At 46.3% G+C, this 26,766-nt stretch overlaps 1 protein-coding gene across 2 annotated transcripts in view; it reads right to left on the reverse strand.

Annotated features, from left to right (window-relative positions):
• Window positions 1-15,538, reverse strand: part of LOC144687168 (histone-lysine N-methyltransferase SUV39H2-like) — a 39,919-nt gene extending 24,381 nt beyond the window's left edge. Inside the window, exons 1-2 of one of the 2 annotated variants that reach the window (XM_078552917.1) lie at window positions 15,454-15,538; window positions 2,968-3,113 (exon numbers count right to left, since the gene is read on the reverse strand). In XM_078552917.1, the coding sequence (XP_078409043.1) occupies window positions 2,968-3,113; window positions 15,454-15,469 (162 nt within the window). In that variant the 5' untranslated portion in view covers window positions 15,470-15,538. Of the gene's footprint in view, window positions 1-2,967; window positions 3,114-15,450 lie in introns of both variants that reach the window. The other variant, XM_078552916.1, reaches the window with a different exon arrangement.
• Window positions 15,539-26,766: the final 11,228 nt, after the last annotated feature.

Genomic DNA, 26,766 nt, shown 5'->3' on the forward strand with positions numbered 1-26,766 from the left:
TTTATATTGATGATCTGATAGTTTTCAGTCAGATGTGGGAGGAGCATTTACAGCACCCAGAAGAATTATTTTCTTAATTACAAGCAACTAATTTGATGATGAACTTGGCTAAAAGCGAATCTGCAAAAGTGCAAGTTATGTATCTAAGGCCATACCATTGGACATGGTAAGATGGGCTCCAGGAGATGTGAAAGTCAAGGCTATCATGGATTTCCCAGTGCTTAAAATAAAATGAGAAGTTTTGAGATTTCTGAGCATCAATGGGTTTTACTGGAAATTTGTACCAAATTTTAGCAGTGTGGTTGTTCCACTGACTGAACTATTATAAAATAACAAGGATTTTCAATGGACATGGGAGTGTCAGAAGTCATTTGATAGTTTGAAAATTGTATTAACTACGACACCGACATTGGCAGTACCCAATTATGACACGCAAATTAAGTTGACCCTTGACGCAAGCGATATAGGCATTGGAGCTGTACTGTTACAAGATGACAACACTGGAATTGAAAAACCAATAGGGTATTTTTCACGGAAGTTACATGCACAACAGGGAAAATATTCAACGATTGATAAAGAGACCTTGGGTTTGGTGTAGGCGTTGCAGCATTTTGAAATTTATGTTGCAAACAATTCATCAGAAACAATTGTTTATACAGACCATAATCCTTTGAAGTTTTTGGACAAATTGAAACAAAAGTGCAAGACTTTTCAGGTGGAGTCTATTATTACAACCATTTAATCTACAGTTATACATGTTGCTGGTAGAGAAAATCTGTGCGTAGATGCGTTATCAAGAGTTTGAAGCTTAAAGGGAAAATTGGACATTTAAAAGAAACTCTGGACACTGGTTTGGAGTGATTTTTATTGATAGCAAGATATGAAGAGATATTAATGTCTATAATGTTATTGGAAATTATTTTTAAATTGGAATTATAGTAGGACCTGTGTCTATGTGTGGCTTAATTGGATTAAAGCCAGCTAGTCTGGGTGCTTTGATGTATAGCTGTTTTAAGATGTTAATTAGATAAACGTAAGGAGTAGAAGGTAAAGAGTACATTTGTATTTGTTGAATAAACCATTCGAAAGAATGGGTAAAACCTTGCACCTAGTTGAGAGACGCCATGCAATGTGTTTATATTACTAATAAAATTGGTGGAATGAAAGGATTGTTAGGAAAAGTAAAACCTAGTAATACAATGGAAAATTTACATTCAAAGGGGAAGCTAGGTATAAACAGGAAGGAGTTTGTGTGAGAGAGTCAGAGGCATTTAAGATCTAACCAGCCTGTAAACCTACAACTGTGTCTGCAAAGGAACCAAATTGCAAGGGACCTCATTCTGAAATTCATAAGGTCAAATGTGCTTTTCCTGGAGTCTCAAGTCTATGGGTTATTGTTGCCTTAGTGGAGATTTATCTGGGAGTGATTAATTTGGGGATTTGTTTAAAAGCTATTATGGTAGTAATTCATAGACATGTGTATGTCTTTAATTTGTTGTAAATTAATAAATGTTTAACTTAGTTTTATATAAAAAACCTCTTGAGGCTTGGTGGTTTTATTCCTGAATTCAGAGCTGCATCTCAAACATACCAATTGAAAATATCGGTTCTGACAGTTGTTCAAGTTTCCCTCTGGGATTTAAACAACTCAGCCTTTACCAACTGCTGTGTCATAACAGGGCCAGTTAGCCTGACATCAATCATTAGGAAAATCTTGGAATCAATATGAAGGAAGTGATATAACCGGGCACTTAGAAAATTTGAATATGATTAGGCAGAGTCAACATGGCTTTAAGAGAGGGAAAGGGGCAAGTCATTTCTGAAAAAAATTTGTTAAGAATTTTGAGGATGTAACCAGCAGGACAAATGGAAACCAGTGGATGGAGCATAATTTGTATTTTTAAAAAGGCATTCGAGAAGACTGGTACCAGAAATCAAGGGCTTCAGGTGCGTGCAGACACTCTAGAAGCTGGGGTTGTTCTCCTTAAAACAGCGGTTAAAATCATGAAAGGTTTTGATGGGAATTTCCAGGGGCAGAAAGGTCAGTAACCAGAGAACACTAAAAACACCAGAGGTGAAATGATTTTTTTTTCTGACCTCTGTTCCGAAGAAAACAACCCCAGCCTATCCAATCTTTCCTCATTGCTGCAATTTTCAAGCAACATTCTTGTAAATCTCCTCTGTACTCTCTCCAGAGCAATTAGCAGCAAGTTGTGGTGATCTGGAGTTCACTGCTTCAAAAGAACAGTGGAAGCAGGCTCAATGTTAACAACTGGATAAACACTTGAAGGGGACAATTTTGCAGGACAGTGCGAGGGAAAAAGCAGGAGAACGGGAATAATTGGAGGTCTTTCAAAGCGCCAGCACTAAGAGGAACATCAAAGATGGGGGTTACAGTGGGATACAGATAAACTAAGGATATGCAAGCAAACAAGATTAATAAACGTTCAGTACCATGAATGAAAATGCAAACTAGAGAGTCAAAACATTTAGTCAAATTTTTGGAAATTAACCCAGACTAATGAGGAGTGAATTTTTGTTTTTATAAAATTAAATATACTGAAAAGGCAGAAATAAAATCTTAGAACTATAAAAAGATTATTCCTGTATCTATTTTCTCAGACATTTGTTTGGTGTTGGGACTAGGTAGAGTGCTCTCTCGGAGAGCCAGTGCAGTCTCGATGGGCTGAATGACCTCCTTCCGCACTGTAGATATAATGTGATTCTTCATCAGCCATTATGAATTAAACATAGGCTTAAACTTCAGTTCACATTATCCTGTGATAATGGCGTGAGGCATTTTTCAAAAGAGCAATGAATAAATGAGTTGTGCTAAGTTACAAAATCCAAAACTATGAAACATTCGCTTCAGGTAGAACCAATACTGTGCAAACAAACTGAGCCACTTTCACAGCAGATAGAGAGAACACAGAACGTTTCGAGGGATGACATGTGTGTTGAACCTACCTTGTCTTTTTTGTATCCACAGAGATATTCCACTTCATATTCTTCCAGATTTCTTTTGTCGATTCCAAGTTCAGAACAGGTAAGTTTTTCGCCCCGACACAGTTCCTGCAGAATTTCGAGCGACGCTAAACAGGGCACACACCACCCTGAGACAACAAAGAGAACGAGATACAGAAATTGAAGATATAGCAATGGCGTAATTGCTCGTTAAATCATTCAAAGGGTTAGTACACCCATAATCCACACCCTAATACGATGGCTAACGTGTTGGAGCCGATACATTCTTTGCGTGTTGTTCGAAATACTTCCTGGAGACACCCATCTAATCCAGGTTTGGAAAGTAAATCTACGACCTAAATTGTACTGCCGGGGCCTTTTCAGTGTAAATGACTCCATGCTTTGCCTCATGTCTTACTGACAAGTTAATTTATTTATTCTTACCAGCTGAAGCATCAATGATTCACCTCCAGAGCAGCAGTGAAGAATTTTATAAACTCATTACACCTTTCAGAAAACTGAGCTGATTATTTAATTGCTCATGCCATTACCTTGACAGTTGAACTAGATTTTCAGAAGATTTTCACTCTCAAACCACAAGTATTACAGCAGCCTTGAGAAAGGAAAATGGCTCTGCATTATCTTCCCACCCCCCAGCCCCCCAGCCAAATACAAAGCGGTTAATTACAGAAAACAAGTTTAAACTTGATAGCTGATCAAATACATTCTTTATCTTTACAATCCAGCATGGTATTTAAGATGCAAATTTCAACCACAACACTCAACTAGTTGTGACAGATTAGAACAGACTTGCATTTGTGTGGCCGCCACCCCTTCAGGCAGTGATCGTAATGTAAGATGACGCAAGCATGGTTCAACTCGTCAAAATTTCTAAAAAGGTTGCACAGCGGATCAGGGATTATTTCGGAGACATTTTGCACATTAAATGCTACGGGGAGCGCAGTGGGGAGAAGGAAGGAGGATAGTTATTGCAGCTTAGCTTTTTAAAAAGTTTATCTAAATGCCAAACTTTATGAATAGATCATGTGACAGCTTTCATTTATTTTTTACAAGCGTATTAATGAGCGCCCCCAAGCAGTTTCAAAAAAGCACAATAAATTAGATAAAAATTGACACTGAGCCAAAGGAGATTTTAGGAAGGCTTAACCAAAAACTTGGTCAAAGAGGTGAATTTAAGGAAGGTCAAAAAAGGAGAGGGAGGGAATTCCAGGTCAAACAGCCAAGGTGGGAAAATGCACTTAGTGAGTCAAAGCGATTTTGCGAGAGGTCAGAGTAGGAGCAACACAGAGATCATGGAGGACAGTAAAGCTGGATAGGGAGAGGCTAGGCCATAACAAAAACAGAATTACCTGGAAAAACTCAGCAGGTCTGGCAGCATCGGTGGAGAGGAAATCAGTTAACGTTTCAAGTCTTCACGACCCTTCGACAGAACTGAAGCATAGTTAGGAGAAAGGTGAAATATAAGCTGGTCTAAGGTGGCGGGGGTGGGGGGAGAGAGAAGTTGAGGGTGTGGTGATTGTGGAGATAAGCAAGCAGTGATAGGAGCAGATAATCAAAATATGTCATAGGCCATAATTGGATTTAAACAAAGTGCTGTGGGAGAAAGGAGGCAACACAAGTCTGCAAGCACAGGCCTAAGGAGAATGCAGGTTGGACCACGGACAGCTGTGGATGAAATCGGCAACAAGGCAACGGAGTTTGTGGCGGAAGCCAAACACAAAGGCTCTGGTCTTCCCAACCTTTGGCTGGAGGCAATTACTGCTTATCCAAGACAACAAGCAGATTAACAAAACAGAGGCAGTGGAGGTGTCGAGAGAAAGGTGGCAGAGGCATTGAGCTAAATGTATCTGTGGAACATGAACCCTCATCTGCATGAGGTGTAGCAACTGAGCAGCATGTAGATAACAATACAGTAATGGAAGGTCAGAGAAGTAAACAAGTTTTGTTTCCCCTTCCAATTCATCTGTCACCATTTTCCCAGATACACAGCAAGTACACAAAAAGATGACATGAACAGGACAATGATGCCTTCACATTTGTCTCTCCCCCTCCAAAGAAATATATAGTAACACTCATCTCATGAAAGAATAAGCAGACCAGCATTTATTGCCCTTGAGAAGGTGGTGGTGAGCTGCCTTCTTGAACCGCTGCAGTCCATGTGGTGTAGGTACACCCACAGTGCTGTTAGGGAGGGAGTTCCAGGATTTTGACCCAGCCACAGTGAAGGAACGGTGATATATTTCCAAGACAGGGTGGTGTGTGACTTGGAGAGGAACTTGCAGGCGGTGGTGTTCCCATGTGTCTGCTGCCCTTATCCTTCGGTGGTGGAGGCCACACCATTAAATGCTGTGAGTTCCTGCAGAGCATCTTGTAGATGGTACACACTGCTGCTACTGTGCGCAGGTGGTGGAGGGAGTGAATGTTGAAAGTGGTGAATGGGGTGCCAACCAAGCAGACTGCGTTGGATGGTAACTGTATAGAGTGTTATAGGTGCAAATTCAAGTCATGCCACAGTGGAACAACAACTTGCAGTGAATTTTTTATTTTATAAATAATAAAATTACTAAACCTAATTTCCAAACATATCACAGCAGAATATAGTCACTAAGTAAGTAATACCATGTTAATCCTATGGGTGATTTACACCATACAATCTATCGATTTACGTAGGTCAAAGATTAACAGCAGTGGGGTGCAACATTCTCAGAATATTTCATTTTTAACAAGGTACACGTAAATTTGCTGTTTCACAGTTACACGAGGCAGCATTCATCTCTCCTCAAGTGTACTCAACAGCCAACTACCTGCACAAAATGAACTTGTGTGTACAGATACATCAATAACAAAGCTGGGAAAGAACTCCTTGTGCTGAATGCTCCCCGCCTAATACCATGGTGTGTAAAACAGCAAATGGAATCTGCAGACCTCATGGGAGCAGAGCCACAGCTGAGAAGAACAAAATGACACCAGTTTCCACTTAGAACATAAAACTCCAGATTTTTTTTCTCTCTGTTGTGGGTCTCAGGTTAGACTGCAGCAGGAGCACCTTGTAATGTAAGCAGGGACCAACCCTAACACATTCAACGCTAGCACACGCCATTCAAGCATTTCAAGTCCTATGTTCACCTCTTTTTTAAAAAAAAGTGCCCAAAGTAAATCTAGCTCAAACCTACAGCAGGTACACATGTTATGTTGTACTTGACAGCGACTGTGCTGGACAGGAGAGTGTAGAATATCTTTTTATAAAAAGATGAAACACTTATTTAATTGATTTTAGAATCAGTATTGAAGGCATGGGGTGGTCTTGTGCTGCAGTGGATAGTGTCCCTGCCTCTGAGCCAGAAACTCCAGGTTCAAATCCCACTCTGGGACTTGATGGCCGAGCAAGATATGTTCATAATGTGGCCAAACAGGTTTAGCCTCCTCGTTCTAGCTGTAGTGGAGATTACGCCACTGTGGGTCAGTCCTGCCTTTGGGAAGAGAGCTCAAGAGGAAGATTGAAGGCATGTAAATTTTTAAAAAGATAACCAGATGTTTCCAGGGTCAAGTGCTCTTAGACAAATTACTGGTTCCACATTTGAATACAGAGGTGGGGGCAATGACAACCAGGATAAATTTAATATAGTAGGAAACCATTCAGGCCAAGCCGCTTGCACAGTATCTACCAATGCATCTGTGCTATACACTCTTTTACATTTATATAACCATGTCTTCAAAATATCAGCATTGACTCAGTGACATCCTTCAGAAAGGATGTTAAGGCCTTAGAGTGGGTTGCAGGAGAGGTTAACGACAACAGTACAAAGGATGAGGGCCATCAGTTAGGTGGAGAAACTGGGGTTGTTTCCCCTTAGAGCAGAGGGAAAGGGGAAACTTCATAAACATCTTCAAAATTATAAGGGGGTTTGGTAGGTAGGGAAAAACTGTTTCCATTGACAGGAGAGTTGATAATCAGAGGACGCACTTCACATAGTTGGCAAAAGCATTAGGGAAAGATGAGGAAATGTTTTCAGGCAGCTACTGCAATTGGAAGCTGCCTAAAAGGGTAATAATGATAGACTCAATGGTGACTTCTAAAAATTAATTCAATATATAACTGAAAAGGAAACTTTACAGGGCTACAGAGGAAGACCAAGGGAATGGGATTAATTGGATAGCTCTTTCAGAAAGCATGATGGATCAAACAGCCTCTTCCTGTGTTGCAAGATTCTATGATTGTACAACCATTTCGGGCAATGTATTTCTACATTCCAAGCTAATTTTAAAGCAAAAAAAAAAAAACTTCTTCCCTTTTATGCTCCCAAAGTTTAATTTCCTGGTTACCAATTCACTAGCCAGTGAAAATAATGTTTCACTATTAACCCAGCCAAAGTTACATCTCCCTTTCCCCGACTCCATAAACGGATTAGGATTAGCAGTAAAACAACATGCCACAATTTACAATAAATACCTAAAATGTCCTCGGCCCAACCACTTTCAGCTACGTCAATGACCTCCCTTCCATCATAAGGTCAGAAGGGATGTTCGCTGATGATTTTGATTCATCATGATTCACAGAGTCAGCATTACTTCATGAAGGGAAAGTCATGCCTGACAAGTTTATTAGAAGTCTTTGAGGAGGTAACAAGCAATATAGATAAAGGGGAACCAGTACATGTAATATATTTGGATTTCCAAAAGGCGTTCGATAAGGTACCACACATGAGGCTCTTTAATAAGAGTCCATGGTGTTGGGGATAGTATATTAGCATGGACAGAGGATTGGCTAACAGAAGACAGAGTTAGGATAAGGGGGGCATTTTCAGGATGGCAGCCTGTAACTAGTAGAGTTCCACAGGGATCAATGCTGGGGCCACAATTATTTACAATATATATATTAAATGACTTGGATGAGGGAAGTGAATATACTATCGTCAAGTTTGCAGATGACACAAAAATGGGTGGGAAAGTGGCGAGGATGACACAAGGAGTCTACAGAGGGATATAGACAGGTTAAATGAGTGGGCAAAAACTTGACAAATGAAATATAATGTGAGAAAATTGAGGTTATGCACTTTGGCAGGAAGAATAGAGGGGCTGAGTACTATTTAAATGGAGAAAGAGTGCAGAAGGCTGCAGCACAGAGGGATTTGGGGGTCCTCATGCATGAATCACAAAAAACTAGCATACAAGCTCAGCAGGTAATAGGGAAGACAAATAGAATGTTGGCCTTTATTTCAAAGGGAATGGAGTATAAAAATAGGGAAGTCTTGCTAAAACTATACAAGGCACTAGTTAAATCACACCTAGTTTTAGTCCCCTTATCTAAGGAAAGATATACTGGCATTGGAGGCAGTGCAGAGAAGGTTCATTAGGTTGATCCCAAGTATGGAGGGATTTTCTTCTGTGGAGAGGTTGAGTAGGTTGGGCCTTTACTCATTGGAGTTTAGAAGAATGAGAGGTGACCTTATCAAAACATATAAGATTCTTTAGGGCCTTGACGGGGTAGATGCTGAGAGGTTGTTTCCCCTTGTGGGAGAGTCCAGGACCAGAGGGCATAATCTCAGAGTAAGGGGGCACCCATTTAAGACAGAGATGAGGAGGAATTTCTACTCTCCAAGAGTAATGAATCTGTGGAATTCTTTACCACAGAGGACTATAGAGGCTGGGTTGTTAAGCATATTCAAGGCTGAGATAGACAGATTTTTAAATCAGTAAGGGAATCAAGGGTTATGGGGAAAAGACAGGAAAGTGGAATTGAGGATTATCAGATCAGCCATGATCTCATTGAATGGCGGAGCAGACTCGATGGGTTGAATGGCCTACTTCTGCTCCTACATCTTATGGTCTTATTATGATTGCAATGTTCAGCACCATTCACACCTCTTCAGAAACCAAAGCAGTCCATGTCCAATTGCAGCAAGACATGGACAATATCCAGGCTTGGACTGACAAGTGGCAAGTAGCAGGCAATGACCATTCAATGGCATTACCATCGCTAAATCCCCCACTATCAACATCCTGGGGGTTACCATCGACCAGAAACTGAACTGGACTAGCCACGTAAATACTGTGCTACAAGAGCAGGTCAGAGGCTAGGAATCCTACAGCAAGTAATTCACCTCCTAACTCCCCAAAGCCTGTCCACCATCTACATTGACACAAGTGAGGAGTGTGATGGAATACTCTCCAGTTGCCTGGATGAGTGCAGCTCCCACAACACTCAAGAAACATGACATCAACCAGGGCAAAGCAGCCCACCTGATTGGCACCCCATCCACAAACATTCATTCCCTCCACCACCTGCGCACAGTAGCAGCAGTGTGTACCATCTACAAGATGTACTGCAGGAATTCACCAAGGCTCCTTAGACAGCACCTTCCAAACCCAAGACCACTACCATCTAGAAGAACAGGGGCAGCAGATGGATGGGAACACCACCAGCTGGAAGTTCCCCTCCAAGTCACTCACCATCCTGACTTGGAAATATATCGCCGTTCCTTCACTGTCGTTGAGTCAAAATCCTGGAACTCCCTTCCTAACAGCACTGTGGGTTTACCTACACAACATGGACTGCAGCGGTTCAAGAAGACAGCTCACCACCACCTTCTCAAGGGCAATTATGGATGGGCAATAAATGCTGGCCTAGCCAACAACGCCCATATCCCATAAATGAATTTTTTTAAAGTCCATAGATGGACCCTCATGGGCAGCAAAAAAGCATTAAACCAATGTTCCAAATGATTTGTGCAAAATGTTGCTGATACGGACAGACCTTGTGCTCTGACTGGATATTTCTCTACCACAATACAAAGGCACCAAAAACACATCTTTCCAAAACTTGGGATGCATAAAATTCGAACAAAATAGCAAACGTGAAGTTCAAATGCAACTGGCAGAGTTACTTGGGCTTCAAGGGCTGGATTTCTAAGGCTCCGAGGTTGCACATGTCCCCAACAGCGAAAGATGGACATCCACTATCATCCTGTAATCTCTTCCAGCAACACAACTCTCCACAACCTCTGCACTCATCTAATTCTGGCCTCTTGTGCATCCCCAATTTTAATCCTTTCACCATTAGTGGCTGCGCCTTCAGATGCCTGGGCCTCAAGATCAGGAATTCCCTCCCTAAACCTCTCCACCTCCCTACCTCCCTCCTCCTTTAAGACACCCCTTAAAACCTACCTCTTTGACCAAGCTTTTGATCATCTGATCTAATATCTCCCTATGTAGCCCAGTGTCAAATCTTCTTTTATGATTTCCCTGTGAAACGGCTTGGGGCATTTTATGATGTTAAAGGTGCTATATAAATGTAAGTTCTGGGTGCAAGAAGGATATTATTAACAAAAATAAAAATACCTGGAAAAACTCAGCAGGTCTGACAGCACCTGCGGAGAGAAACACAGTTAACGTTTCGAGTCCGTATGACTCTTCAACAGAACTAAAGAAAAATAGAAAAGAGGTGAAATATAAGCTGGTTTAAGGGGGGGTGGGACAGGTAGAGCTGGATAGAGGGCCAATGATAGGTGGAGATAACCAAAAGATGTCATAGACAAAAGGACAAAGGTGTTGAAGATGGTGATATTATCTAAGGAATGTGCTAATTAAGGGTAGAAAGCAGGACGAGCAAGGTACAGATAGCCCTAGTGGGGGTGGGGTAGGGGGAAGGGATTGAAATAGGCTTAAAGGTAGAGATAAAACAATGGATGGAAATACATTTAACAATAATGGAAATAGGTGGGAAAAGAAAATGATCTAAAATTGTTGAACTCAATATTCAGTCCGGAAGGCTGTGAAGTGCCTAGCTCAACAATTTTAGATCACGAACTCTCTCCTCCATCCCCACCCCCTTTCCGATCCCCCTTTTTTCCAATAATTTATATAGATTTTTCTTTTCCCACCTATTTCCATTATTGTTAAATGCATTTCCATCCATTGTTTTATCTCTACCTTTTAGCCTATTTCATCCCTTTCCCCCACCCCACCCCCTCAAGGGCTATCTGTACCTTGTTCGTCCTGCTTTCCACCCTTAGTTAGCACATTCCTTTAGATAATATCACCACCTCTTTTTGTCCTTTTGTCTGTGACATATTTTGGCAATCTCCACCTATCACTGGCCCTCTATCCAGCTCTACCTGTCCCACCCCCACTTAAACCAGCTTATATTTCACCTCTTTTCTATTTTTCTTTAGTTCTGTTGAAGAGTCACACGGACTCGAAACGTTAACTGTGTTCCTCTCCGCAGATGCTTGTCAGACCTGCTGAGTTTTTCCAGGTATTTTTATTTTTGTTTTGGACTTCCAGCATCCGCAGTTTTTTTTGCTTTTATCTTAGGATATTATTAAGGTGGCTTTCACTGGGTTATTGCCCACCTCCACCACCAAGTTAACCTTCTCCCCTCTCCAGCAAACTGCTTGGAAATCCATCAAAAACAAAAGTTTGTAAACAACATGAAGATGAGAACCTTAATCTTTTTCCCTTCACACAAATAATATTGTTAAAACGCTGACATTGTTATGAGCTCCAGCAGTTACTTAAGATGACAGTTAGGCAGCTGAAACGTCATTGGCAGTTAGTCATAAATCCAAGGATGATTCAGCATGAACTGCAGCTATTAAATTTAGTCCCCTTGGTGTCAGGGGCAATTATCTCCAAAGTGAGGCAAACTAAAAGGGTAGAAAACATGAGGAGGTTATTTGTAATCTTTAGTAACTAACTTCAAAAAGGCTTTCAAATTCTCTATCTTCAATCAGCTTCGCAAACTCTGTCAACTGCAGAAAATCTCTCCAATAAAATTAGAAGCTTTCAAAGTTTTTCTACAAACGTTAAAATAAATATAATATACAAATAGCCACTATAAAATAAAATGGCCTGGACAACATGAAAACATCTACACTTTGTCAAATAATGCCATGGAATCCTTAACATTCACCTGAATATGATGATGGCTTAATAGCTCATCCAAAAAGGGGGTTTCTACTGTCAAATTACAGATCACAACAGTTTACATAGGATTTTAAAGAGTGTTACCTTTACTCTGCCTGAGCGAAATAAATAGGGATATGTTTACTCACATTTTATCAGTTCCCTTTTTTGAAACCCAGGGTACAAAGCTCCTCCAGGTAACACTGGGATCAGGCCACACCACAAACTCCATAACCCAAACACTGACACCATCTCCCTTCCCAGACAATGGCTCAGGCTGAACCAGACTACTCATAACCCGAGTGCCCTGTTTATCCCGTGCTGCCAAACCCAAATTCCGTCCGTCACAAAACCTTCGACAGCACCTTCCAAACCAGTGAGCTCCACCACCTAGAACGACAAGGGCAGCAGATGCAGGGGAACCCCACAGCCTGCAAGTTCCCCTCCAAGTCACTCTCCAACCTGACTTGAGAATTTATCGCTGTTCCTTCACTATCATTGAATCAAAATGCTGAAGTCCCTAACAGCACTTGTGGGCATACCTACACCACATGGACTGCAGCAGCTCACCACCTTCTCAAGGTCATTTAGGGATGGACAATAAATGCTGACCTTGTCAGTGTTGCTGACACCTCACGAACAAATAAAAGAACGACTAGCTAAGTCTATCTCCTCAACATTGGCCACCCCAATCTATTTTCCATTAAAATCTTCAGCCATGTCTTTTTGTCACTTCCATACTTACCTATTTTAATCCTCCCCTGGCCAGCCTCACACTCACCACCTTCCAGAAACTTCCAACATCCAAAACTGCTGCCTCTATCCCACTGTGCAAAGAGCAGCCCATTAATACTACTCCACCTACAGTGACTTCCAGACCACAACCCAACCCCCCACCCCTAACATATCAAATTACAATCCTCATTCTTACTGGAATTGCAGTGAGAGGCCTCTCACCCTTCCTATTTCAGACCTCCTCCAACACAAAGACTAAAAGCTCTCACCCCCACCCCCACCCCCATGACATCTCCAGTCCTCTCACTCTTGTACCCATAATCACAGGTACAGCAATGGTTCAAGAAGGCAGCTCACCACCACCACCACCACCACCTTCTCAAGGGCAAACTAGGGTAAGGGCAATAAATGCTGGCCCGGCCAGCAACATCTGTGTCTTGAGAAAGAAGAAATAAAAGATAATCCCACCACCACCCTCCACAGCAACATCTGTGTCCTGAGAAAGAAGAAATAAAAGGTAATCCCCACCACCCCAGCATCCCACTACATGAGAATTCTCTCCTCTTCAAGAAACCTACCATTTTGACCCAGACTCTCCCAGTATCGCCCCCTCACCCTCCACTTTCCTGCAAAGCCTCTTTCATTCAAAAATCGTGGCAATACAAATGCAGGGAGATAACCTCGGGGGGGGGGGGAAGAGGAGGTACAACGCAGACAAATGCACCCAATTCAGAGGCCTACTGCATACCTGAGCACGTTAAATTCCAATCATGTGGTGAATTTGGATTCAGGTTTTCAATGCACACGCTTTGCACAATATTCAACCCGCAAGGCCCTCCCCTCCCTCCCCCACAGGGGAAACCTTCATCGCCAATTTTACCATTTAATTGCCTTGAAAAGCACAAGAGCCCAGAGCCCATCCTCAGCCCAACCCCCCCCACACACCCCCCCTCTGTTGGATTTTAAGTGATTGTCTGGGAGCCGGGGGGGGAGGAGGGGGGGGGGTGTAGTCTGGGAGCCGGGAGGAGGGGGGGGGGTGTAGTCTGGGAGCCGGGAGGGGGGGGGGGTGTAGTCTGGGAGCCGGGAGGGGGGGGGGTGTAGTCTGGGAGCCGGGAGGAGGGGGGGGGGGGTGTAGTCTGGGAGCCGGGAGGAGGGGGGGGGTGTAGTCTGGGGAGCCGGGGAGGAGAGGGGGGGGGGGTGTAGTCTGGGAGCCGGGAGAGGGGGGGGGGGTGTAGTCTGGGAGCCGGGGAGGGGGGGGGGGTGTAGTCTGGGAGCCGGGGGGGGGGTGTAGTCTGGGAGCCGGGAGGAGGGGGGGGGGGTGTAGTCTGGGAGCCGGGGGGGGGGGTGTAGTCTGGGAGCCGGGGGGGGGGGTGTAGTCTGGGAGCCGGGGGGGGGGGGGGGTGTAGTCTGGGAGCCGGGAGGAGGGGGGGTGTAGTCTGGGAGCCGGGAGGGGAGGAGGGGGGGGGGGTGTAGTCTGGGAGCCGGGGGGGGGGTGTAGTCTGGGAGCCGGGGGGGGGGTGTAGTCTGGGAGCCGGGAGGAGGGGGGGGGGGTGTAGTCTGGGAGCCGGGGGGGGGGTGTAGTCTGGGAGCCGGGGGGGGGGGTGTAGTCTGGGAGCCGGGGGGGGGGGGGGGGGGTGTAGTCTGGGAGCCGGGAGGAGGGGGGGGTGTAGTCTGGGAGCCGGGAGGAGGGGGGGGGGGTGTAGTCTGGGAGCCGGGGGGGGGGTGTAGTCTGGGAGCCGGGGGGGGGGTGTAGTCTGGGAGCCGGGAGGAGGGGGGGGGGGTGTAGTCTGGGAGCCGGGGGGGGGGTGTAGTCTGGGAGCCGGGGGGGGGGTGTAGTCTGGGAGCCGGGGGAGGGGGGGGGGGGTGTAGTCTGGGAGCCGGGAGGAGGGGGGGGTGTAGTCTGGGAGCCGGGAGGAGGGGGGGGTGTAGTCTGGGAGCCGGGAAGGGGGGGGGGTGTAGTCTGGGAGCCGGGAGGAGGGGGGGGGGGGGGGGGTGTAGTCTGGGAGCCGGGAGGAGGGGGGGGGGGGGGGGGGGTGTAGTCTGGGAGCCGGGAAGGGGGGGGGGGTGTAGTCTGGGAGCCGGGAGGAGGGGGGGGGGGGGGGGGGGGGTGTAGTCTGGGAGCCGGGGGGGGGGGGGGGGGTGTAGTCTGGGAGCCGGGGGGGGGGGTGTAGTCTGGGAGCCGGGAGGAGGATCTGCCCAGTCTCTCCAAAACTGAAAGTGAAAAAGAAAAAAAAAAGTTAGTGGAGTGTCTGCAGCGTCCGGGGGGGGGGGGGGGATTGTTTAAATTACAAATAGGAGGGGGTTTGCAGCTATTCCCCCGGGGGGAGAGAGGGGGAGAGGGAGGGGGGGGGGAGAGGGAGAGAGGAGGGGGGGGGAGGGGGGGGATAAAGCTTAAAACCCTCAGCAGTTTAGGGGGAAAATGATGCAAGAGGCGGGTTGAAAGAGGAAGTTGTGGGTCGGGGGGTCTGGAGGCTGCAGGTGGGGGGGGGGGGAGATGGGGGGGGGGGAGATTGGGGGGGGGGGGAGATTGGGGGGGGGGGGAGATTGGGGGGGGGGGAGATTGGGGGGGGGGGGAGATTGGGGGGGGGGGAGGCTCCGCGACCCTGACTCCGGGGGGGGGGGGGGGGGTTTAAAAGGCGCCGGGAGCGGCTCTGGGGCTGGAGCCGGGGATCGGGGAGCCCGGAGTCCAGTCCCGGCCCCGGCCCCGCGCTCAGACCCTCTCCCCCCCCAATAAACACACTCCCCCCCCCTCCCCCTCCCCAAACCCCAGACAATACACAGCACAGGGGGGGGGGGGGGGGGGGGGGACCTGAGCCCGATACTCACTACCTCGGGTTTCAGCCATCTTGGACTTTCCATTCAAACATGGGGGGCGCGGAAAGTAACGCGGCTTAAAAACCCCGGCAACTCCGCCCCCTTCAGCAGGCTCCCGGAGCCGGACAAAGGCTGACCCACAGGCACAGGGAGAGGGACACACAGGGACACACACAGGGAGAGGCAGAGAGACACACACACACACAGCGCAGGGAGAGAGAGAGAGACACACAGGGAGAGGGACACAGACACACACACAGACACACACAGACACAGACACACACAGACACACACAGACACACAGACACACACAGACACAGACACACAGACACAGACACACACAGACACAGACACACACAGAGACACACACACACAGACACACACACAGACACACACACACAGACACAGACACACACACAGACACACACACAGACACACACACACACAGACACACAGACACAGACACACACACACACACACAGACACACACACACAGACAGACACAGACACACACACACAGACAGACACACACAGACACAGACAGACACAGACACAGGGACAGACACACACACAGACACACACACAGACACACACACACAAAGACACACACACAGACACAGGGACAGACACACACACAGACACAGACACACACACACACACACACACAGACACACACACAGACACAGACACACACACAGACACAGGGACAGACACAGCTTCTTAAACAGGCTCCCGGAGCAGGACAAAGGCTTACCCACAGAGACAGGGACAGGCAGGGAGAGACACACAGGCACAGACAGGGACACAGGGAGAGGGACACACAGGGACAGACACAGACACACACACACAGACACAGGGAGAGGGGGAGGGAGAGAGAGACACAGGGACACACACACACACACAGGGAGAGAGAGACACAGACAGGGACAGGGAGAGACACAGGGACACACACAGCAGCTATGCTGCCCAGAGCCAGCACACACTGGGGGTATTTACAGCCCAACTTCATTCCTGGGGGGGACTTGCTGCCCTCCAGCTTTAACAGAGAGAGGGGTGAGGGTGTGTTTAGGGTCAATGCTGTAAAATGTACAAGATTTGTAGGGAAGAAACATTCAGCTTCAGGTCCTGGGTCTCAGTTAAGTTGAGGCAGCCTCCCCTCCCCTCCTCTCCTATTCTCTTAAATAAAATGCTCAGCAGGTTTATTTTTATTCATTCATGGGGGATGTGGGCCAGCATTTATTGCCCATCCCTTGTTGCCCCTTGAGAAGGTGGTCGTGAGCTGCCTTCTTGAGCCGCTGCAGTCCATGTGGTGCGGGTACACCCACAGTGCTGTTAGGGAGGGAGCTCCAGGATTTTGACCCAGCGGCAGTGAAGGAACAACGATATATTTCCAAATCAGGATGGTGTGGCTTGGAGGGAAACTTCAATGTGGTGGAGTTCCTATCTATCTGCTACCCTTGTCCTTAGACCATAAGACATAGGAGCAGAAATTAGGCCATTCAGCCCATCAAGTCTGCTCCGCCATTCAATCGTGGCTGATAAGTTTCTCAACCCCATTCTCCCACCTTCTCCCCATAACCTTTGATCCCCTTACCAATCAAGAACCTATCTATCTCGGTCTTAAATACACTCAATGACCTGGCCTCCACAGCCTTCTGTGGCAATGAATTCCACAGATTCACCACTCTCTCGCTAAAGAAGTTTCTCCTCATCTCTGTTCTAAAAGGTCTTCCCTTTACTCTGAGGCTGTGCCCTCGGGTCCTAGTCTCTCCTACTAATGGAAACATCTTCCCCGTGTCCACTCTATCCAGGCCTTTCAGTATTCTGTAAGTTTCAATCAGATCCCCCCTCATCCTTCTAAACTCCATCGAGTATAGACCCAGAGTCCTCAAACGTTTCTCATATGTTAAGCCTTTCATTCCTGGGATCATTCTCGTGAACTTCCTCTGGACCCTCTCCAGGGCCAGCACATCCTTCCTGAGATACGGGGTCCAAAATTGCTCACAATATTCTAAATGTGGTCTGACCAGAGCCTTATAAAGCCTCAGCAGCAGATCCCTGCTTTTATATTCTAGTCCTCTCAAAATAAATGCCAACATTGCATTTGCCTTCCTAACTACCGACTCAACCTGCAAATTACCCTTAAGAGAATCCTGGACTAGGACTCCCAAGTCCCTTTGCACTCCAGATTTATGAATTCTCTCCCCATTTAGAAAATAGTCTATGCCTCTATTCTTCCTACCAAAGTGCATGACCTCACACTTCCCCATATTGTATTCCATCTGCCACTTCTTTGCCCATTCTCCTAACCTGTCCAAATCCTTCTGCAGCCTCCCCACCTCCTCAATACTACCTGTTCCTCCACCTACCTTTGTATCATCTGCAAACTTAGCCAGGATGCCCTCAGTTCTTTCAACTAGATCGTTAATGTATAAAGTGAGAAGTTGTGGTCCCAACACTGACCCCTGCAGAACTGCACTAGTCAACGGCCGCCATCCTGAGAAGGACCTCCTAATCCCCACTCTCTGCCTCCTGCCAGACAGCCAATCTTCTATCCATGCTAGTACCTTGCCTCTAACACCATGGGCTCTTATCTTACTGAGCAGTCTCCTGTGCGGCACCTTGTCAAAGGCCTTCTGGAAGTCCAAGTAGATAACATCCATTGGCTCTCCTTTGTCTAACCTATTCGTTACCTCCTCAAAGAATTCTAACAGATTTATCAGGCATGACCTCCCCTTGATGAAACCATGCTGACTTTGCCCGATTTTACCATGCACTTCCAAGTATTCTGAAATCTCATCCTTAATAATGGACTCTAAAATCTTTCCAACGACCGAGGTCAGGCTAATTGGCCTGTAATTTCCCGTCTTTTGCCTCACTCCCTTCTTAAACAGGGGGTTACATTAGCGATTTTCCAGTCCTCTGGGACCCTCCCTGACTCCAGTGATTCCTGAAAGATCGCCACTAACGCCTCCACTATCTCTTCAGCTATCTCCTTCAGAACTCTGGGGTGTAATCCATCTGGTCCAGGTGATTTATCCGCCTTCAGACCTTTCAGTTTTCCTAGCAACTTCTCCTTGGTAATGGCCACCATACTCACCTCTGCCCCCAGACTCTCTTGAACTTTGGGGATGTCACTCGTGTCTTCCACTGTGAAGACTGATGCAAAGTACCTATTCAGTTCCTCCGCCATTTCTTTGTTCCCCACTATTACTTCTCCAGCGTCATTTTCCAGCGGTCCAATGTCCACTTTTGCCTCTCTCTTACCCTTTATATATCTAAAAAAACTCTTGCAATCTTCTTTTATATTACTGGCTAGTTTACCCTCATATTTAATCTTCTCCTTCCTTATTTCTTTTTTAGTTGTCCTCTGTTGGTCTTTGTAGGCTTCCCAATCCCCTGGTTTCCCACTGCTCTTCGCCGCATTGTATGCTTTCTCTTTAGCTTTTGTGCTGTCCCTGACTTCCCTTGTCAGCCATGGTTGCCTCGTCCTCCCCTTAGTATCCTTCTAGTTGATAGTTGTTGTGGGTTTGGAATGTGCTGTCTAAGGAGCCTTGGTGAGTTCTTGCAATGCATCTTGTAGATGGTACGCACTGCTATTACTGAGTGTCAGTGGTGGAGGGAGTGAATCTTTGTGGATGTGGTGCCAATTAAGCAGGCTGCTTTGTCCTGGACAGTGTCAAGCTTCTTGAGTGTTGTGGGAGCTGCACTCATCCAGGCAAGTGGGGAGTATTCCATCACACTCCTGATTTGTGCCTTGTAGATGGTGGACAGGCTTTGGGGAGTCAGGAGGTGAGTTACTCATCGCATGAATCCTAGCTTCTGACCTGCTCTTGTAGCCACAGTATTTATATGGCTAATTTAGTTCAGTTTCTGGTCAATGGTAACCCCCAGGATGTTGATTTGGGGGATTAAGTAATGGTAATGCCATTGAACATCAAGGGGCGATGGTTAGATTCTCTCTTGTTGGAGATGGTCATTGCCTGACACTTGTGTGGCGCAAATGTTACTTGCCACTTGTCAGCCCAAGCCTGGATATTGTCCAGGTCTTGCTGCATTTGGACATGGACTGCTTCAGTTTCTGAGGAGTCATGAATGGTGCTGAACATTGTCCAATCATCAGTGAACATCCCCACTTCTGACCTTATGATGGAAGGAAGGTCATTGATGAAGTAGCTGAAGATGGTTGGGTCAAGGACACTACCCTGAGGAACGCTTGCAGTGATGTCCTGGAGCTGAGATAACTGACCTCCTACAACCACAACCATCTTCCTTTGTGCTAGGTATGACTCCAACCAGTGGAGAGTTTTCCCCCTGGTTCCCATTGACTCCAGTTTTGCTAGGACTCCTTGATGCCACACTCGGTCAAATGCTGCCTTGATGTCAAGGGCAGTCACTCTCATCTTACCTCTGGAGTTCAGCTCCTTTGCCCATGTTTGAACCAAGGCTGTAATGAGGTCAGGAGCTGAGTGGCCCTGGCGGAACCAAAATTTGGCGTCAGTGAGTAGGTTATTGCTAAGCAAGTGCCGCTTGATAGCACTGTTGATGACCCCTTCCATTACTTTACTGATAATGGAGAGTAGACTGATGGGGCGGTAAGTGACCAGGTTGGATTTGTCCTGCTTTTTGTTTACAGGACATACCTGGGCATTTTTCCACATAGCCGGGTAGATGCCAGTGTTGTACCTGTACTGGGACAGCTTGGCTAGGTCTGTCAGCATCTGTGGAAAGAGAAATGGAGTTAACGTTTCGGGTCTGTATGACTCTTCTCCAGAGCTCTGTCTTGTTTGTGATGGCTTTGGATTTTGATGGTTTGCATCGTGCTGGCTAACTCTGTAAACTGTCGCCTTGTGTGTTTCAGGAGCCCCACTCTGGCATGGCAGGCTCTGCTCCATTTGCTACAGAGGAAGACAGTGGGCTAAGAAGGTGCCGGTTCACTGGCCTTTGTTTTCTCTGGACCCTCTTCTTATCCAGCTGAGCTTTTCATTTCTCCTCACCTGTTCCAATGCCCTTCCAAACAGTCAGCCTCCAGAGGTCACAGCCTCCAGAGGTCACAGTCGCCAGTGACCATCTCCCAGTTGTCCATGTCAATGTCCGCCATCTTCATATCTCACTTGTCCTTGTAGCAGAGGCATGGATGCCCAGGAGGTTGTGACCCTGTGGCCAGTTCACTGTACAGAAGGCCTTTGGGTTTACAACAATCATCCATCTAATGGTCATGGCTGAGCCATCGCAGACATCCTTGGCTTAGCAATGAGTGGGTGCTGATGGAATTAGCATGCTTCCAGACCTCTGGGCTGGTGACTTTTTCCTGCCAAGGGTACGTCTGAGACAGTGAAGGTGGAAACTGTTCAGCTTTTTCTGCTGCTTAGCATATGTTGTAGAGGAATGCACCCACCCTCTGTGGGTGACCTGAATGCAAATGATAGCAACAAAGAGAAGAATATGCCAAAGAGGATCAGTACCAGAGCACAACCCTGTTTGACCCCACTGTGCACCCAAAGGGTTCCGATGTTGCCCTGTCATAGCTGACCTTACCCATCATGTTATCCTGGAAAGAGGAGATCACATTGAGCAGCTTCAGCAGGCAGTCAACTTTCTCCAGCAACTTAAATAGGCCATCTCTGCTCACATGGCCGAATATCTCGGTGAGATCAATGAAGGCAATATATAGTGGCCCCTTTCTTTACAGCATTTCTCTTGTAACTGCCAAACTGAGGAGATCATGTCAATTGTAGATCCTCCAGTTCTGAAACCACACTGGGTTACAGGATAGATCCGTTCAGCCAGGGTCTGCAATCGGACAAGAGGAACACGAGCTAATACTTATCCCACGCTCTTCAGCAGGGAGATACCTCGATAGTTGTTGCAATTGCTGTGGCCACCCTTATTCTTGTACAGGGTCACAATATTTACAGTCTAACAAGTCTTAGGGCACTAACCCCTCCCTCCAGCAGAGACAGAGAATTTTGTGCCGATGCTGCAGGAGTGTTGGTTTCCCGTGCTAGATGAGTTCAGGCAGTAGAGCATCAGCACCTGGAGCTTTGTCCATGGCAAGTGAGTCAATAGCTGGTGGGTTCAATATCCAGCTCTGCCGTGACAGGCAGGCTTTCTATGGGGTCTAGATCTTCCTCAGTGTTGGTGCTTTCCCTAGAGTACAACTCAAGGAAGTGTTCCACCCATCTCGCCAACTGTTTATTGGAGTCGCTGATGACCTCCCCTGCTTGTTTTCAAAGAGTCATTTCCTTTGGTGATGAGACAAAAACAAAAATAGCTGGGAAAACTCCGCAGGTCTGACAGCATCTGTGGAGAGGAAGACAGAGTTAATGCTTCAAGTCCATATGGCTCTTTTGTTTTTGTTTCAGATTTCTAGCATCCTCAGAATTTTGCTTTTATCCTTTGCTAATGAACCTGTTCCCTTCTTGATCCCTTCATACATGCCCCTAGCATTCCATGTGTCAAAGGACATTTGGATATCCTGGTGAAGTTGTAACCAGTAGTCATTGGCGCACAGCTTAGCATCTGTTGGGCTTTACGTCGACTGGCTCTTAGTGCATTCAGAATCTTCACACTCAGATCCCTCTTGAAGTTAATGAGAGTGGATCACTTGGCTTCAATGACAGGTTCCATCACGGTGATGTTAGCCTCAAACCAGACAGCATTTTACTGCCCTCCCTTCCCATATGTTGAGAGTGCGGTATTGTAAATGGTATGTCAAAGAATGTTCCATTTTGTTTCTGCACACTGTGTGGGGTTGATCCCCTGTGGTGCAAATGGTTAGTGTGTATAACTATTAACCAAAGGGTTGATGGTTTGAGACCATCCAAAGATCAATCTTCTCACTGTTTTCCCCCCCACTTCAGTTTGATCAAAATGTGCTCCTTTCTCCTTTTCTTTTTAAAAATTTGTATTTCTATAGCACTTTTCATGATCTCAGGATGTCCCAAAGTGCTTTATAGCCAATTAAATACATTTGAAATGTAATCACTGTTGTAATAAGACCATAAGACATAGGAGCAGAAATTAGGCCATTCGGCCCATCGAGTCTGCTCCGCCATTCAATCATGGCTGATAAGTTTCTCAGAGATAAAAAAAAACTACTGCAGATGCTGGAAATCCAAAACAAAAACAGAATTACCTGGAAAAACTCAGCAGGTCTGGCAGCATCGGCGGAGAAGAATAGAGTTGACGTTTCGAGTCCTCATGACCCTTCAGCAGAACTGAGTCAAACACCAAGAGAGAAATGGAAAGCAATGAAGGTGAACAAGGCAGAAGAGACAGGCGGCAATCCTGTCAGAGAGCAGAGCAATACTTCTTCAAGGTAGGCATTTCTTGAAGAGAAGTGGCAGTCAATTAAACACAGAGATAAAAACAAAAAACTACTGCGGATGCTGGAAATCCAAAACAAAAACAGAATTACCTGGAAAAACTCAGCAGGTCTGGCAGCATCGGCGGAGAAGATAAGTTTCTCAACCCCATTCTCCTGCCTTCTCTCCGTAACCTTTGAATGTAAGAAACACAGCAGCCACTTTGAACACCGCAAACTCCCACAAAACAGTAACCTGATAGTGACCAGATAATCTGTTCTTGTGATGGTAATTGAGGAATTGAAGTGGGGCTTTCAAGCTCTACAGCAACGATGGGGTTAAAATTGTTCCCGGATGCTAAGTTAATAGAATATCACAAACACGCCTCCTGAGGACATCTTGCTGGAAGATTGGTGCTTAGCACTCAGTTTGACCGAGCAAGTCTGTTCTGGACAGATCTGCTCAGTGCTGATGTCATTTTCACAACTGAAAACAATGGATCCCACCAAGACGAGCTGGCTCCAAAGTTGACCTTTATGTAAAAGATTTTTCTCCTTCCGTGATAGGTGACAGGACGTTGTCTGGGGCCATTTGGTTGTGACGATGGATTCCTCCGTTTCTTAATGAGATGACATGATGGTGGTGATCCTGTGTCATTGTTCTGATGTCCTAAGTTCCAGTCCTTTTAATAGCATCAGTTCTGTTGTAGGCGGCACTGACTGTAACGCAATTGGAATAGTATTTAAACTGCTGGAAACTCTGTATCGTTGGAAAAGCCTTCTGGCGTGACCAGTAAAGATTGTCTCCCCACCGGTGTAAAAAATAAAGGCTGCTTGAGTGTTGAACCGAAGACCTAGTCTGAGGGGAGAGGGGTGGGGGGGGCGAATGGGGGGGTGGTGGGTAGGCCCTGGCCCTGAGGACAGCAGACTCCTGCCCCAACTGAACAAGTGTCCAACATGGATGACATAAACAAGAGCCAGTTGATCGAAATAATAAAGTTACTGGCGCAGAATCAAAGACAATAGGTAACATTGGCCCCCGGGAAGGAACCTAATCCCCGTTCTTACATAAATGCACTGTTAGGGGGTAGGCAGTGCGATATGTTAGTGGATTCGGGGGCATCAGTGTCTATAACCAATTTAGAACTCCCACTCACCAAACACTCCATACTTATTCAGGGGATGGGCAGACAGCAGATATGAGCTTATAAAAGTAAGACACAGTTACTGGAGGTAGGCGGCATGTTCCTACCCATCCAGTTATGGGTATACAACAGCCCTGAAGGAACCATCCTAGGAGTAGACATTCTGAGTGAACTAAACCTATCGATTGACCCAAAAAACAGACGACTGGTTTGGTTAGACCCAAGGGGACACAGGCAACAAGCGATAGGGACAAGGGCAATAGCCCAATATGTAGTTAAATTAGGAAGTGTAAAACAGTTAAGCAGAGATTGGTCCTAGGAGGGAAAATGGGGAACACTGTGTGACGCCATTGATGGGGTATAGGCAGACATAACACAGGATCTGGACTGGTAAAAATAGACCCATTTGTAGTACCATGCCCAGTGCATACTGCACACCGACAATACCCCATGAAGCCTGAGGCAAACGTAGCAGTCCAGAACATAGTACTGGAATTGGTGAAGCAGGGAGTACTGAAAGAAGTCACGTCCACTACCGTATGGCCAGTTCAAAATCCAGACGGATCATACCGCCTCACTATCAATTACACTGCGCTCAACAAAGTAACCCCGTATGGACTCCCCATAGTGGCCAGCCCGTCGACCATATTTAATGACCCAAAACCCGTACATAAAATCTTTACCGTCCTAGATATAGCCAATAGATTCTGATCAATACCATTGGCATGTGAATCACACGGTAAATTTGCCTTCACCGTTGGAGACCGACTGTAAACCAGAACCAGAGTCCCGCAGGGATTCCACAATAGTCCCAACATATTTCACCAAGTAATTAGCCAAGACTCAGAGGACCTGGACCTAACCCCGGTATAGAAGTACCCTCTTGCAATATGTAGACAACATTCTGATCACATCCATAACTGAGGAAGGACACATGGGAGTACTGCTGTGCACTTTGCAAGCCTTGGAACAGGCGGCTTCAAGGTAAATCCTAAGAAAGCTCATCTGGGATTCGCCCAGGTGCAGTATCTAGGGCATGAAATAAGCCACGGTTGCAAGACCTTACCCAGAGACAGAAAAGCAGCCGTCAGTGACATGTCAAGGCCACTCACGGTCAGGGGAGTGAGGAAGGTGTTGGGTCTGTTTAATTATTGCCGGAACTTTATACCAAATTTCACGGCCGTCGCCGAGACCATCCAGAGGCTAGTAAAGGGAGGCAAGCCCGCCACAGAGAACGTAGAGTAGGGACTGGAGCTGGACAAGGCCTATACCCAATTAAAAACTGCCCTGATGTCTGCCGCAGCCCTGAGGTTGCCTAATATGTCCCCACCTTTTCACGTATACTGCAGCATAGACGGCAACATTTATAACGCTGTAGTCTCATAAGAATTGAGGCGATATGAGGCCAGTAGCATATTATTCAACCCAGCAGATACCAGTGGTTAGTGGGATGACCTGATGCTGTCAATTGTGCCGCCTAGGCAGTGAGGGTCTGTGAGCCAGTGGTAATGTCAGGACAGATGGTGTTACACACATTGGTGGACCTGTTAAATACCAGTAAATTGCGGTCAGTATCTGATAGTAGAAGGGCTGCATGGGAAGTGTTCTTGATACCCAAGGAGCGATCAGTACAGATAGTAAGGGATGATAGGGTAAACCCGGCTGATGGTATGTTATCTGAGGGTGGGGCACACGAGTGTCAAATAGCAATTGACGCTGAGACCTATCAGATGAGCCCGTTGAGAACCCCGACCTCACTTTCTATGTGGACGGATCACAGAGGAACATAGATGGGGAGCCTCACACGGGATGGGCCGTAGTTAATAAGAATGGGAGGATTGGAGGGAGCAGCATCAGCACAAGTTGCAGGATTAACAGCCCTCACAGAAGCTTTGAAACTATCAAAGGGGAAAAGAAGCAACATTTATACAGATAGTATGAAATAGCCCCATGGGATCATTTACATCCACCTGAGAGGGTTGGCAGGGCCCCAGTTTAACATCCTAACCTAAGATGAGACAGCACCTCCAACCATGCAGCATTCCCTCTGTACTGCAGCAGAGTTTTATGCTCAAGTTTCTAGAATATAACTTCTGCCTCAGAGCCGGAGTGCTCCTCACCAAACAATGGTGGATAGGCCCAATGAAGGATCTGACCGAAACACTAACCTGACCCTTTCTCTTTTCAGTTCCCCACCCTGTGTCTGTCAAACGTCACCTCTTATTACCAAAACAAGTGGATTCTACTTTTCTTTACAGGCATTTCACACCATCTTAAAATCACAGCAATCTAATCTTTATTTATATGGCTGAGAAATAACATTTACATCTGTTTGATTTTATTTTCCAATTATTTTGCTTCAAGCAAGGTTACAGTCCCATGGGCAGTGGAAGGTTTCAGCTGTCAGTCTTGATGATGTGTGCTGACAGGATCTTTGACTGTGGGGGGCATCACAGCAAAGCACAATTTGGATTCAGCCCCATTGTCCATATGGATGTACAACAACAACAACAACAACAGATCAGCCTCAGGTCTGATCTCAGAGGGAGGTGATGGTGTAATGGCAATATAACTGGACTAGTAATCCAGTGGCCCAGACTAATGCTCTGGTGACATGGGTTCAAATCCCACCATGGCAGCTGGTGGAATTTGAATTCAACTAGTAAAATTTGGAACCTTGAAGAAAAGCTAGTCTCAGTAATGGTGACCATGAAACCATTGTTGCCTAAAACAAAACATCTGGTAAAGGGGAAGGAAACCTGCCATCCTTACCCTGGTCTGGCTTATGAGTGACTCCAGACTCACAGTAATGTGGTTGCCTTTTAACTGCCCCCTGAAATGGCCTTGCAAGCGACTTAGTTTAAGGGCAATTAGAGA

Source organism: Cetorhinus maximus, chromosome 12, assembly GCF_964194155.1.
Source record: "Cetorhinus maximus chromosome 12, sCetMax3.hap1.1, whole genome shotgun sequence".
NCBI lineage: Eukaryota > Metazoa > Chordata > Chondrichthyes > Lamniformes > Cetorhinidae > Cetorhinus > Cetorhinus maximus.